General features: G+C 38.8%; 1 protein-coding gene across 2 annotated transcripts in view; it reads right to left on the bottom strand.

Moving 5' to 3' along the window:
- The window catches only part of Wls (Wnt ligand secretion mediator), a 92,068-nt gene that overhangs the window by 3,776 nt on the left and 71,579 nt on the right, over positions 1-16,713 (bottom strand). For both annotated transcript variants that reach the window (XM_038311737.2, XM_038311738.2), the window contains exon 11: positions 7,056-7,209. In XM_038311737.2, the coding sequence (XP_038167665.1) occupies positions 7,056-7,209 (154 nt within the window). The remainder of the gene's footprint in view (positions 1-7,055; positions 7,210-16,713) is intronic.

Raw genomic sequence — 16,713 nt, 5'->3', positions numbered from 1 at the left:
AGCCTGGGAAAAAAACAAGGGAACCAACCCCACCCCCACGGAGGGACAGATACATAAAAGCATAGCAGTGAGTCCTGGCAAGGTGCTCCTGACTCTGAGGTAAATGCAGTGGGCTAAGTCAGTAAAACGTACCTCACAGCAGATGTGCAAGGTTGAGTAGGCACAAATCAGCTATTGATGATAGCATATACAATGACTATGTCTCCTACTGATGTGGGATGACCTCCTGTATGCTGTGAATACATTTTGTTACCATTAGTTAGTAAAGAAGCTGATTTTACTAATAGGCAGGCAGAATAGAGCCAGGTGGAAAATCCAAACAAAGATTTGGATTTGGAATAGGAAGGCAGATTCTGAGAAATGCCAGCAGATACCAGAGAAGCAAGATTTGAAGTAACAAGCCATAAGCCTTGTAGTAAAATATAAAATAATAAAAATAGGATAATTTAAATTGTAAGAGTTAGTTAATAATAAGCATGAGATAACAGGCCAAACAGTTTATAATTAATAGTAAGCCTCAGAATGGTTATGCATGAACTGGTGAATGGGAGAGAAACCTATAGTAACATCCTACAAACAAGACCTGCATACCCTAGTCAGGTACTAGGCTAAGCTAATATATATCAACAGCAATTATGGACTTTCTTCTTCAGAAACAAAGAACCAAATATGTGTGCCAAATTTTCTCATGTCCCTCAGGACTGTGTAGATACCAAGACAGAAATAAAATAGCATGGCCTTTCTTAATTAGGAAAAAATGCTAAACACTTAAGAGTCTGCTAGCCAATATTCAATTACATGAATGAGTAGCAAACTAGTGAGAGTAGAAAACACCCAGAATCAATGGTCAGTTCCACTCTGAGAGGTACATACATTTGTAGATAAGAGAATAGTGAAATAGAACATGAAATGTGGGCATGTACATGATTTTCATATTATATAACTATAATATTTTTCTGGAATTTAGTATTTTCTTAGTTTCAGCATATGATTAAACTCAGACTTAGGGTTAGGGGCAGAGAGTGACCCGACAATCTCTTAGACACATTAAGATGTCCAGAACATTAAGAGACCTATGAAAGTCCCTTGAATACTATCCTAGGGAGAGATCAAACAAGAGCTCCTTAGATACTGTCCTGGGATTGAAAGTCTTAGAATCCCACAGGTCATCCACCATAGGAACTAGATTGTTTAGATGATATGTTTGTTCAAGGATACCATGTGGTATTTCTTTCTCATTATAGCTTCATTTTCAGTATGGTATACCATAATCTATTGCATCATTAAATAACAGCTCTCAAGACTTAGGCAAAAAACATTCTAAATAAAGAAACTTCTAGCGCTTTCATTAAATTCTATTTCTGGGCAGGAGAAAAAATGCATAAAAAAGCTTGAGAGAAGTTGCCAAATCTATGTCAAGCAAAGAACAACCACTACTTTTATAAAAAGCACATTCTTTCTAGTCATAAACTTCACTTCCCTCACTTTCTTTTGCTTTCATGTCATGTGTATGTCATCATTCTCATGTGCACGCACACACATGCGCGCACACACACAAGCATGCATTCTAGCCCATGACTCAGTTGTTCAGGGAAAGCAGAAACCTCACACTTCTATTCAAAGAGCAACTTATGGATTTGTATGTTTAGGTTGAGCCATCATATCAAAGCCAGTTTCTGACGACATATATGTTCCATTCACTAGAATTTCAAAGACAATCCTGACCATTACAAGAATACTGTTTACCTAATGGATTCCTTTCTCCTAGAAAATGTGTATGATGTTGCAGATTTCATAAAGAAATAGCCAAAATAGTTTCACTTAAAAATAAAAAGCTAAAACAAACAAGTAAAAAAATCAAAAATAAGCATCTATGTTATAGCATGTATCCATGTCTGACAACTTTCCCTGCCCCTTCTTTTTCTCTTCTTTCCTTTCTTTCTTTCTTTTTTGGAGACAGGATTTAACTATTTAGCCAAGGCTGGGCTCAAACTCATGATCCTACTGCTCATGCCTCTGGATTGCAGTGATTACAGGTATGCACTATTACTCCTGGCTCTGACACAAGTTTAGGTGTTATACAAACACTAATGCAGAAATCCACAAAGCATTCTGCTGACAAATCCCCCACTGGAGAACAGGTGTATCTCAAGATAAGAATCACTCCTTGGTGAAAGTAACTTTGGTGGGACAGGGTTCAAAGAACCTAGGTCTATTTGTTATGCCATCTTAACACTGAAAACATCACAGAAAAGGGAAAAAGGACTGTGGAAATTAAATGTCAGTCAGACACTGAGGGAATTTCAAAATACAATAAATCTTCCTGACTTCATTTGTATTTTTTCTGGAATATTACAAATATGACTTTCCAAAAAGGTTTGGGAGTCTTGCCTAAAGATCCAGAATTCATAGGACCTACCATGTTGTCTGGTGGAAGATAAAGGGTTGAAAGGGAAAGATAAAAGAAGAAAGGTGATCAGGAAGTCCAATGTAGAGAGATCATTCTAATACTGAGTGAGGTCATAATGCTACACAGAAGAGTACAGAGTATAAGTCGCTAGGGCTTAAGAGGTACTGTGAAATTGAATTATGAAGCGATTTGTGAAGTGTATGGCTTCTGTGTTTATGATTAACATAAAGTCCCCCCAAAGTTTGTAAAAAGTGCTTAAGACTGCTTTTAATATGTTGTTTGGGGCATTATGATACTTTACTACAAGGAAACATTAAGATATTTAGCATCTTTAAAATCTGGTCACAAAATGTTATTGGACTATCACAGTTATAGTAATAATGCAAGGGTATATATGTTCCAAACATATATTTAGAAAAAAAATGAGGATATGTTCCAATATTTTGAACTAGGATTTGAGCCTTCTTCAATCTGTCTTCGACAAAAAGTTTTTGGTGAGGACAACATTGTAACATTTCTCAATTGTGAGATTTTAAGCTACTATACAGGGTAAGAAACTAGTCATTGCTTTGAAACTTCACATACTCAGTAGTGTTGTGGATGGATACATTCTTATCTGTAATAGACATTACCCTCAAGTGCCATAATGACAGGAGGTACTCTTCTGTTCTCCTTGCTAGCATAAGAAAGAAACACAGAATCTGATAATGTGGAACTTAAAGAGCTTGTTTGCAATAGATAAAAGCAGTGCAGAGGGATAAGATTGTCATGAAGTTGATGCTCATTAAGAGAAGTTGTTAGCATATTTATAACAACACTTAGAGAATATAACAATTGTTTTATGTGCTATTTTCTTGGAAGAAAAAAACTCTCAAATTTAAGTCAAGGCAAGGCCATGTAGTTTCTATTAAATTAACACAGGAGGATCATAAAATAAAATTGATATTCTTGCCTGTAATCCAGAGTCTCACTGTGCTGTCAGTTTGGAGATTGGTTGTTTAAGAAGCTGCATGTCCCACTTTGCTACATACTGTAACACATGAACTATCAGTGGAAGAGAGGCTGACAGATGCCTAGGTCCCAAGCCCTCTAGAAAGGCAGGAAGAAGGCAATCCTAGATTAAAAACTGGGAATGACAAGATCTCTTGGTTCCAAAAAAAGTCAAGAAATAAGAAGAAAGATTAAAATAAATAAGAAGCCCCAGAAAACTGGGAGCAGCCTCCCCATACCCACAAGAATCTCCACCACATCTGTGACCAGCAGAGCCTTGACCCTGATTGCTCCTGAAGAGGTGAGTATCTGGATTCCTAGGGCCTGGAGGCACATCTCTTTCTTCACCCCCAACCACCAAACCTCAGAGACCCCAGAGCAGCCTCCCCACACCTGTAAACCATCCTCCATTGCACCTAAGACCACCTGAACCTTGGCCCAGACTGCACCTGGAGAGGAGCCCCCCAGAGCTGCATCAGCAATTATCAAAAGTATGGTAATGCCAGCACCAGGAGGAAGAGTGATCACCTAAATCACAGACATAACCTGCACCAATTGGAGGAAGAGAGATCCCCTGAAGCACAGACCCTACCTGTACCCCTTGGAGAAAGAGATGGGTAGTTACCAATGCAAGAACACATTCAACAACCTAAAGAGCAATATGGTAACACATGAACCTCGTGATCCTAAAAAAGGAATATCTGAACATCCTAACCAAGAAGAAGCAGAATAAAATGTCCTTAAATATAACTTAATGAAGATTATAGAGACCCCTAAACAGAAAAATGAAAAGTTCCCTTAAAGAAATAGGGGGAAAGACAAACAAAAAATGGAAGAAAGCAATAAATCTCTTAAGGGAAGTCAAGAAAAAAAAAACAATTAAACAGGCAATGCAAACAGTTCAAACTTAAACATTGAAATAGAGACAATAAAGGAGACACAAACCAAGGTAATTTTTGAAATGAAAAATCTGGGTAAATGAACAGGAACTAGAGAAGCAAGCATAATCAACAGATTATAAGAGATGGGAGAGAATTTCAGTAGTTGAAGGACTCTAGAGGAAAGAAAAAAAAAACAGTCTACAAACCACAATCCCAGAGAATTTAGACAACAGTGAGGACACTAAGAGAAACTTACATAGATCTAATCTACATGGGAGCAGAGAAAAATGTAAAGCTCAATAAAAACCAATAAAAAATAAAATAAAAGCAATATATAGCAAGCCGGCAGCCAACATCAAATTAAATGGAGAGAAAGTCAAAGGGACTCCAATAAAATCAGGAACAAGACAAGGCTGTCCACTCTGTCCATACCTATTAAATTTAGTACTCAAAGTTCTAGCTATAGCAACAATACAACTAAAGGAGGTCAAGTGGATACAAGTTGGAAAGGAAGAAGTTAAACTTTTGCTATTTGCAGATGATATGAGAGTATATATAACTGACACCAAAAATTCTACCAGGGAAATCCTACAGCTGATGAAAACCTTCAGTAAGGTAACAGGATACAAGATCAACTCAAAAAAATTAGTTGTGTTTCTATATACAAAGGATGAAAGGGCTGAGAAAATCAGAGAAACATCACCTTTCAAAATAGCCACAAATAACATATCTTGGGGTAACACTAACCAAAGAAGTGAAAGACCTCTATGAAACAAACTTTAAGTCTTTGTAGAAAAAAAATGAAGAAGACACCAGAAACTGGAAAGATTTTCCACACTATTGGATAGATAGAATCAACATAATAAAAATGGCAATCTTACTAAAAGCAAGCTACCAATTCAATGCAATCCCATCAAAATACCAACACAATTATTCACAGACTTCAAAAGAACAATACTCAGCTTCATATGGAAAACCAAAAAACACAGCATAGCCAAAAAAAAATCCTGTACAGGAAAGGAACTTCCAAAGACATCACCATCCCTGACTTCAAGCTCTGCTTTAAAGCTATAGTAATGAAAACAATTTGGTATTGACATAAAAACAGACATGTAGACCAATGGAATCAAAGGCCCTGATATTAATCCATACATTTTAAAAAAACTGATTTTTGACAAAGAAGCCAAAATTATACAATGGAAAAAAAAGATAGATTGCATAAATGCAGCAACACTGAACCTCACAGAAGAGAAAGTGGGAAGTAGCCTTGAACACATGGGCAAAGGAGACAACTTCCTAAATATAACACCAGTAGCACAGACACTGAGAGCATCAATTTATAAATGGGACCTCCTGAAATTGAGAAACTTTTGTAAGACAAAGGACACAGTCAATAAGACAAAACAGTAGCCTATAGAATGGGAAAATATCACCAACTCCATATCGGACAGAGGACTAATCTCCAAAATATATAGAGAATTCATGAAACTAGACATACCTAACCTAAAATACCAAATAATCCAATCAAAAAATGGGATACAGATCTAAACAGAGAATTCTCAACAGAATAATCTCAAATGACATAGAGACACTTAAGGAATTGCTGAATATCCTTAGCCACCAGGGAAACACAAATTAAATTGACTTTGAGATACTATCTTACACTAGTCAGAATGGTTAAATTCAAAAATACTGATGATAGCTTATTCTGGAGAGGATACAGAGTAAGGGGAACACTCTTCCATTGCTGGTGGGAGTGCAATCTTGTAGAGCCACTTCAGAAATCAGTATGTCTCCCACAAGAGCCAGCAATACCACTCTTGGGTATACACCCAAAGAATGCACACTCAGACAATAAGGACATCAACTGTGTTCATAGCAGTATTATTCGTTATAGCCAGAACCTGGAAACAATCTAGATGACCCTCAACCAAGAATGGATAAAGAAAATGTGGTACATTTACATAACGGAGCACTATTCAGCAGTAAAAATGAATGACATCTTGAAATTTGCATGCAAATGGGTGGAACTAGAAAAAAAAACAATCCTGAGTGAAGTAACATAGACCCAGAAAGACAAATATAGTATGTACTTACAAGTACATATTAGACATAAAACAAAGGACAACCGGTCTACAATCTATGACCCAATAGAAGCTAGGGAACAAGGAGAACCCTAAGAAAGACATATATGGATCCCCCTGGGAAGGGGAAAAGAAAGGTCTCCTGAGAAAATTGGGGGCATGAGGGAAAGGAAGGGCAGAAGGGGAGGGGAAGGGGAGAAAAGGAGGAAGGAGTAGAACATGAGGGAAGGTAATGGTCGAGATAGGGAAAGGACAGAGAGGGAGATATTGCTTGATAGAAGGAGCCATTATGGAGCTAGTGTGAAGCCTGGCATCAGAGAAATTCTCAGGAATCCACAAGGATGACCCCAGCTAGGACCATAAGCAATAGTGGAGAGGATGCCTGACCAGCCTTCCACTGTAATCAGATGGATGTCTACATTAATTGTCATCATAGAACCTTCATCCAGCAACATTCTTAACATATTTTGGAAAATAAAAAAATGGCTATTTCAAGAGCTATCTATCTTGTGTTAAATTGTTGTTTAATATTTCTTGACTCTCGAGTGCTCACTTACTCTATGCCTATATTAGAAAGACATCTGGAAGAAAGTTTAACTGATGAACATAGTGTTTTAGCTATCTAAATCTTGAAGATAGAAGGGTCTATTATATCCTGAATAAATTTGCAATGAAAAGTCAGAGACTCACCATTAGACTGGTCTTCCCCATAGTTTTTATGGGATGGTGCATACAAGAACATCAAAGCAAAGACATACAGGTTCCACATTCCATAGATACCAGTGAAGAAAGCACTGTTCACTTGAACTGTGACACCACCCCATTTCCAATGTCCTTCTGTCACCTATAGATAAAAAGAAAGGCATTCAAGTGAAACAGAGAAGCATAATACCAAAATAGAAATCAATCGCCATGAAAGCCAGAGCTCTTTTTCAAATGGAAACATTAAAGATTTCACATTTTATAAGAGTCCACATTTTAATATGAATGAAATCTATGTAAATTAAGGTCTCCTGACTAGTGTCAAGTGAAAATTCAGTGGTTCTTATTTTGAATATGCATTAGTATAACTTTGATAATGTCGCTTCTTAGAAATGGAAGTACACTTATTCTTCATTTAAGGGATTGTGTTTGACTCCATCCACAACTACAATTTCTTCTCTGCCATCTCCCTATGTAAACAAAAGCTCCCTGAGGCAGAAACCATTTCTAACTTACTTGCTGCAACTGCAACATCTTTGGTGCTTGATGTATACCATGTGTGTACAGTAAACAAAAGTGCACATTTACTCAATAAGGAAATAGTAAAGCTTTTGAAATTCAGTTTCCTTACAACTTGAAGGTCATAGATGAGAATTGAATATATATGTAATTTCTAGTAATTAAATGGCAGACACTAATGCCGTATTTATTTATAAAATGTCATTCTAGGTAAACTATTCTTAAAGGTAATTAGGAAGACTCCATATGCTTTGCGATTTTGTAAGACATGTTCAGAAACTGCTTCAATTTGAGATTACTTGGTAATTGTTTTCAGAGTGCTTTGAAGATATGTGGTTTGCACTAACTACTACAGAGCTGTTGAGCTGAATGACTCATAATTTGTACAAGCACTGAGCTCACTGAAATGATTTCAAACACTCTGGCTTGCTATAGGATATTTTGAATGTGGATAAGAGAAAGTAATGTGTACATGCTTCTTTTTAACAGCTTTATGAGTCTGGGTTATACAAACCTTATCTAGGAGCCACTTCTTTTTTTTTTTTTTCTTGTCCCTTGGGCTAATATCTACTATTTTTTTTTCATGGTTTATTTTTTTCTTTTTTTTTCCAGTTTATTTATTTTTTATTAAAAATTGCCATCTCCTCCCCTCCTCCTCCCCCTTCCCTCCCCTCCCCTCCACCCACACCCCCACTCCCTCCCTATTGAGGCCAAACAGCCATCAGGGTTCTCTACACTATGTTGAGACCAAGGTCCTCCCAACTTCCCCCAGGTCCAGGAAGGTGAGCAACCGAACTGACAAGGCTCACACAGAGCCCGTCCATGTCGTAGAGACCAAGCCCATCGCCATTGTCCTTGGCTCTTCGGTCAGCCTCCACCATCAGCCACCCTCAGAGAGTCCGATTTGGTCGCATGTTCCATCAGTCCCATTCCAAGTGGACTTGGTGGTCTCCCATTAGTTCTGTCCTGCCGTCTCAGTGGGTGAACGCGTCCCTCATGGTTCTGACTTTCTCATGATCTCTCTCCATCCGCTCCTCATCAGAACTTTGGGAGCTCAGTCCGGTGCTCCAATGTGGGGCTCTGTCTCTATCTCCATCCATCGCCAGGTGAAGGTTAAGGCTCACAGTGAGCCCGTCCATGCTGTAGAGTTCACATTCATTGCCGTTGTCCTTGGTTTCTCAGTCCTCCTCCACCGTCAGCCACATTCAGAGAGCCCGGTTTGGTCCCCTGTTCCATCAGTTCCATTCCAACTGGACTTGGTGGTCTCCCGTTAGATCTGTCCCACCGTCTCAATGGGTAAACGCACTCCTCACGGTCCTGACTTCCTTGCTCAGGATCTCCCTCCTTTTGCTCCTCATCGGGACCTTGGGAGCTCAGTCCGGTGCTCCTATGTGGGGCTCTGTCATTTTCTCCATCCAATGCCAGGTGAAGGTTCTATGGTGATATGCCCCACTCTTGGGAATTTACCCAAGAGATGCCCAATCATATTACAAAAGCATCTGTTCAACTATGTTTATAGCAGCATTATTTGTAATAGCCAGAACCTGGAAACAACCTAGATGCCCTTCAGTGGAAGAATGGTTGAAGAAAGTGTGGAATATATACATGCTAGAATACTACTCAGCGGTAAAAAACAATGACATCTTGAATTTTGCATGCAAATGGAGGGAAATAGAAAACACCATCCTGAGTGAGGTAACCCAGGCCCAAAAAGAGGAACATAGGATGTATTCACTCATAATTGGGTTCTAGCCATAAATAAAGGACATCGAGCCTATAATTCGTAAAAATCCTAGAGAAGCTATATAAGAAGGTGAACCCAAAGAAAAACATATAGTTATCCTCCTGGATACTGGAAGTAGACAAGATTGCTGGACAAAAAATGGGAACATAGGGGTGGGGTGGGATGGGGGGAGGGGGGATGGGGCGAGAAAAGTGTGAAGTGGAGGATGGGAAGAGCTCGGGGGAATAGGATGGTTGGGATATAGGAAGGGTGGATATGGGAACAAGGAATTATATATCTTACTTAAGGGAGCCATTCTAGGGTTGGCAGAGGCTTGACTCTAGAGGGGTTCCCAGGTGTCCAGGAAGACGCCCCCAGCTAGGTCCTTGGGCAGCTGAGGAGACGGTGCCAGAAATGGCCAGATCCTATTGCCATACTCATGAATATCTTGCATATCACCATAGAACCTTTTTTTGGTTTTTCGAGACAGGGTTTCTCTGTAGCTTTGGAGCCTGTCCTGGAACTAGCTCTTGTAGACCAGGCTGGTCTCGAACTCACAGAGATCCGCCTACCTCTGCCTCCCGAGTGCTGGGATTAAAGGCGTGTGGCACCACCGCCCGGCTCATGGTTTATTTTTTTATATTTAAAAATTTCCATCTCCTCCCCTCCTCCTCCCCCTTCCCTCCACTCCTCCTCCCCCTTCCCTCCCCTCCTCCTCCCCCTTCCCTCCCCTTCCCTCCACCCATACCTCCCCTCCCTCCCTCTCCATGCCAAGGAGCCATCAGGGTTCCCTACTCTATGTTAAGACCAAGGTCCTCCCAACGCCCCCCAGGTCCAGGAAGGTGATCAACCAAGCTGAGAAGGCTCCCACAGAGCCCGTCCATGCAGAAGAATCAGAGCCCAGCGCCATTGTCCTTTGCTTCTCAGTCAGCCCCCACTGTTGGCCGCATTCAGAGAGAAGGGTTTGGTCGCATGATCCATCAGTCCCATTCCAACTGGAGTTGGTGATCTCCCATTAGTTCTGTCCCACTGTCTCCATGAGTGAACGAACCCCTCAAGTTCCAGACTTTCTTTCTCATGTTCTCTCTCCTTCTACTAGGAGCCACTTCTAAATTGAAAGATGGCAAGCTGGGTTATAATGTTAATGACTTCAACAAAAAGGTTGAGCTTGGCTCCTGCTTATGATATATGTTCATTCAGGCCTTCCTTTGTAATTCCCATGTCCTAAGCCTTGTACAATGTTAACTATATAATTTTTTTTTGTTTTGAAAAACTTGGAGTGTCTGGAAACCAGGAAATCCAGTTATAGACTTACCAATGTTATTCTATCTTTTGTGACTCATACATACAACACAATCACCATAAACTCTTACTCATTTTGTAAACTAACTCATTTTATGAAATGTCCAGGTGATGGTTTTGACAAAGAGTTTAAAACCATTACTTATTTTAGATCATGTGTCAGCATTCAAGCTATTTATGACTTCTTAGCAATGCTTCCAAATTCCACTATATCATTAAAATACAAATTGTGCCCACTTTATAAAAATTATACCATGTGGAACACAGACTTATGTTCAATGAATATGATGGTAGGAAAGAAGCTTCAAGAGAGTTCCAGAAATTTGTGCTTCTGGTCTAGTCCAGGTAACAGGAATGGTTGGGCTCATTAAAATATAAGCAAGACAGGACAAAGTAGCTTTGGGGTAATGGGCCTTCAACTAAGGGAAGGGCATGTAAGAGATTACATTTTGGGACATAAACTAAATTCATAATTGACATTTTAAATTTTAACTTAATATAACTGGTATTTTTTCAATTCTTCTAAAGAGTTACACTGGAATTTTTAAAGAATTTAATTATTGTGATTATAATATACTACTTAAATAATTTCACCCTTCTCTTTTCCTTCTTCTATACCATGTACAGCCCCACACCAAATGTCTTTCAAATTTACAGCCTTTTTTTCATTTAAACGTTGGTGTGTGTGAGTGTGTGTATATGTATTTGTGTGTGTGTGTGTAATTAAATGTGTAAACACATCTACTTGGTCTTAATTCATATTACTTGTATGTATATGTTTTCTGGGCTGACCATTTGGCATTAGGCCACCAATTTATTTGTTCTTCTGTGGATAACACTATTTCTTCTGCTTTTTACATTTCCTGGTTGCCTGTAGTTCTTTGTATAAGATTGAGGCCTTTTGAGCTTTCCTCCTTCTATAGAACTGATACTTTGATTAATTCTTGCTAGAATTTGCATGATTGACTTGTCTAAGGAAATACCTGCAGGCCTGGTACTCAGACAGTACTTGACTGATAGTCAGTGATACAGAAATGCTATAAGAATGTCTCTGGGAACATAGAGAAACAGAAAGTAGAGCTAGAACTGAACACAGGAATCCAGCAGGGTGAACTATGAATCACTATTGATTGAGGATGAGTTTTAATGGATGTTGGTCCTGCTCATAATAAAGGAGACTAATGAATTAGGCATGCCATAGGTTCCAAATAATTATCTGGGATGGACTTTGAGTCTTAACAATTTGTGTAGAAGAATAAAAACAGGCTCTGAGTGGTGAGACTATTGGATTCCAAGATAATACTTGGGCTCTGAAGATCGGGTTTGTTAGCTTGTGTGGGAGAGAGAAAATTCTTAACTGGTATTCAGAACTGGGGGAATAAGGCCTTTTAGTGGGTATACGGGAATACTATCAGCTGATAATTATAACCTGGGCTTTGAAGGAAAGAGATTCTTGAAGTGAAACATTTTTTTCTATAGAAGAGGCTGATGATGTTCAGATGAGGGAAGACCCAGAGAGATCAATACCATTAGCTGGTGAGGTTAAAGGTTGTGGGAAATACCACTATGCAAGGAGTTGGGGAAGATACCAGATGTGATAGAGATCCTAGGTCAGAAGTTATAGGGGACCTTATCATGAACTGTACTATTTGATGATTAAGAGTGAGGAAAGAGTAGTGAGGGAGGTAAATAAGAAAGAAGAGGGAGAACAGGAAGAGGTAGAAGAGTGATGAATGAAGGGAGGGATGATCTATCTGAAAAGTAAAGAAAATATTACAGTCCATAATAAATCACAATAATTTTATGTAAAAGTGAGAAGAAAAATCAATACATGGTAAGTATTCATTACATCTTGTACTTTATGGAGGGTTGGGGTTTCAAAAGCCCAGACCTTGCCTAGTTACCCCCCTCTCTGCCTGAGGCTTGTGGATCAGGATGTAAGCTATCAGCTACAGCTCCAGTGCCAAGCCTTCCTGCTTGCTGTCATGTTCCCTTCCAGGATGGCCATGGACTCACCCTCTGAAATTGTCAACCCTAATAAGTTGTTTTATTTAAAAGTTGCCTTGATTACAGCAACAGAAATTAACTAAGACAAAAGACAGTATTTCCATATCTTGCCTGAGATTGCTCCACTAGAAAGTCATAGCCATTGGTCCAAATACAGAAAGTCTTCTTAGTGACTACACAACACAAGGGCAATGCATTATCTTAAACAGGGTTGGTCTCTAAAAGCAGCAGATCAAACAACTACCTTGGAAGCTCACTTCATTGACCATTGTTCAAACAGCATATATACACAAGTCTATACATTCAAATCTGGGGGTGGGAGTTATGAAGAAACTGTAAATTCCATATATATCCTAAACATGGTAATGTATAATTTATAGTAGACAGAATATGTAATTTTTTTCAGAAAAACCTTATGAATGAGATGCTCCAATAATAAAGAATACATAGGAGCTGAGTCTCTCTAAGAAAATAATGTGTTAATGCCCTCTTTTATTTGTTCTGGGGTATACATGTTGCTAGGAAAATACTTACAAGTACCCATAGATTGAATTTCCATCTGTAAATGCTTATTTCCTGGTAGGCAAAGAGGCAAACTACAAAAATTAGTCATGTAGATATTGTGACTCCAGGGTTTAGAAACTAGATTGTATTTTTCCCCTATGTTTTCTCAACTATTCATGCTTTAGACATACCGAACTCTAAGCACATTCTCACTATCATGATCCACAATGAACAACTTCAACAGATCAGGCATTGTAGATCCAAATTCTTACAATGCAAGTTAGAGGAGTAGTCATTTCCTATTTTAACTTTTGTAGAGAAAAAGAAAACTCAAGTATTTGCAACACCAAATAACAATTTGTTATCACCAAATAACAAAAACCATATTACCCTATACATACTCTTCCCTTTTCCTGATTTTACATGACAACAGATTCCTGATGAGGAGGGTCATCTGTCTATGTGTTACTTTCATTGGTTAATAAAGAAACTGCTTTGGCCCTTTAATAGGACAGAAAATTAGGTAGGTGGAGTAGACAGAACAGAATGCTGGGAGGAAGAAGGCAGTGAGGCAGTCGCCATGCCTCTCCTCTCTGAGTCAGACTCAGGTTAAGATCTCTCCTGGTAAGCCACCACCTTGTGGTGCTACACAGATTACTAAATACGGGTTAGTCAAGATGTGAGAGTTAGCCAATAAGAGGCTGAAACTAATCGGCCAGGCAGTGTTTAAATGAATACAATTTGTGTGTTGTTATTTCGGGTGTAAAGCTAGCTGGATGGCGGAACGCAGCTCCTTCTACAGATTCCTTCTGTATAGAGACCCATTTATACCCCTGCAGTCAAGTGAGGACAAATCTTGTTATACCCAGTAGTTTTGACAACCAACATTCCACTAACAACAAGATTTCCAAACTCCCAACTCAGGCTCTCTTACAAGAAACATTTCCTTACAGCTGTCTAAGGCACAAAATGAAGTGATCACACACCAAAAAAAGAACTGGGGAGCTGGGTCTCTGGGAGTTTATTACATATATCTTTGCCTGAATATCAGGTCTCTGGGTGTTCCTTCAGTGAAAGTCAGTGGCCTTCTGTGCACTGTACTTCTTTTCTGTTCCTTGCTAACACCACCTCTAAACTAAACACCTCTCTTCTATAAGGAATAGGGCTAAAAGACAAAATTGTGGTGCAGCATTTCTTCATTGCTGTGACTCAGACCATTAAAATAGCAGGCATTAAAGACTGAACCTCAGTCCCAGTTACAAAGCCTCAAGGTCACCACATTCTAAGAGCTTCCTATGGGCCTTTCATTCCTGGTCTCAGAGCTTCAAAATCCTAGCAAGATTCCCCACATATATTTCATAGGGCTTAAATGGAAGCTCTCCCAACAAATATAATGGAAGTTTTAAAAACATCCCTTTTACCTAATGCTGAGGTCCATTTCAAAAGCTACCCAATGGATTTTCTTTCAGGTAAGCTCATTGTTGTGACATTCAAAATGATATTAGAAAATAAATCCTCTGATGACTCTATTAACAATACCAAAAAACAGAGAGTTATGAAGGAAAATGTCTTAAGTATCTGTAAATAAACCTTTAAAAAAGAAAAAAAAAAGAAAGAAAAAGAAAAAGAAGCAGGATGAATTATGTTGCTAATGGAATTCAAAGACATCATATCTCTTTAGAGTTGAAATCCACCCATCTAACTATTGCAGCTAATATAAAAAGCTGGCTGGAGTCCAATAATGTGATAATGAAAAACTAATCATTATTTGTAAAGAAAATCTTCAAATTCTCTCATAAGACATCTTCTACCACTTTACAACATGCAGTAGCCAAATATGTATAAAATTAGATTCAGGCAAAGAACAGCCAGCCATATTGAGGATTAATTCCTCCAGAATTCAGGTGGGAAGAATTCTGCAGCTAAGTCACTGAGGAGGGCTGTGGCCCCAAACTGGGCATGAGAGGACTGCAGCATTGCAAAATGGCAGAAGTAGGCCTCAGGAATGGAAGTACTCTTTCCTTTCATGATCCTAAGAACACGGTACATCTTACTGGAGACTCCACTACTAGATGAGGGTCCCCTTATTTTCTTAGTCAAGAAACTCAGTAGGCCATGTAAAAACAGCATACTGCTGAGGGTCTGGAGAAAACAGGAAGTATAATGATCACACAAGGAAATTAGCCAAAAGTGGAGTCAAGCCTAACCCAAACTCTAACCCTTTCTTGAATATGAGTCTTTGAGCCTTAACTGAATTAAAGATGTATTCAGGAGCCAGAGATATGGCTCAGCTGGTAAAGGTACTTGTCGCTGAGGCTGATGATCTGAATTTTATCCCTGCGATTCACATGGTAGAAGGAGAAAACTGACTCTTATGGTATATGTGATACACACATATAAATGTAATAAAATATACAAATAAATGTAATAAAAATTTTGGAAGAACTCATTCTGAATTAGCAATAGCTTTTCTATATTTGGAGTAAAGTTTCCAAGGTTTTATAAATGGTTTGATACAAACACACTCCTATTACAAGTAAAAGAAGATGGAGTAAACAATGTGCAAACACATGTAGGTATATTGTTTAATTTATTTCTACATACGATCAACCTTCATCTACTAACTGGTGGAAGCAGATGGAGAGATCCACAGCTAAGCACTGGGCCAAGCTCCTGGATCCTGGAGTACAGTCGAAGAGAAGGAGGAGGGATTATATGAGCAAAGTGGTCAAGATCATGATGAGGAAACCACAGAAACAGCTGACCGGAGCTAGTGGGAGTTCATGATTCCAGACTGACAGCTGTGAAACCTGCATAGGAATGAACTAGGCCCTCTGAATGTGGGTGGCTTGGGCAGTTTGTGAGACCACTGGCAGTGGGATCAAGATTTATCACTAGTGTATGTACGGACTTTTTAGAGCCCATTCCCTAAGGAGAGATACTTCTTTTGGTCTAGATAGAGGGAGAAGTGCTTTCCTTGGGAGGCCTTACCCTCTCTGAGGAGCAGATGAGGCTGGGGGGGGGGGGTATGGACAACAGGAAGAGGGAATGGAGGAAGAACTGAGATTGGTATATAAAATGAAGAAGATTGTTCTAAAAAAATAAAAAATGAATTAGTTGCTAAGGACATATTTATAGTAAGTGTGAGTTATCTATGATGTGTATAATTAAATACATATATATAATTGTATATGATTCCCTTTGAAATCTGAAATATTTTATTTTATTTAGAAGCATTCTGAGAACAGAACCATAGCTTCACTAGATTGTCAAAGGAATTCACACAGAGTTCATAAACTAAAGAGAAATTTGCTAGTAGATGAAAGAATAAATCACCCTTCTCCTAAGGCTATATAAGAATGCTGCTCTATGCTGTCCAAATATATCCAAAATGACTGAGTTCTAGTCTCCAATTTGTATGCATTTTGGTAAGTTAATAACAAAGCTGTTCATGCTTATGGCATACCAGGGACTCTACAAAATACTTGGCAATATTACTTCTATATATAGTACTATTGCATAGTGAAAAAGATTACTGTTAATATGTTTGCTAAAATAACCCACTAAATTACTACATTTCTGGAAAACAGA

Source organism: Arvicola amphibius, chromosome 14, assembly GCF_903992535.2.
Source record: "Arvicola amphibius chromosome 14, mArvAmp1.2, whole genome shotgun sequence".
In the NCBI taxonomy this organism is placed as follows: domain Eukaryota; kingdom Metazoa; phylum Chordata; class Mammalia; order Rodentia; family Cricetidae; genus Arvicola; species Arvicola amphibius.
The sequence above is the reverse complement of the archived record's forward strand: the minus strand, read 5'-3'. Positions and strand labels throughout refer to the sequence as shown.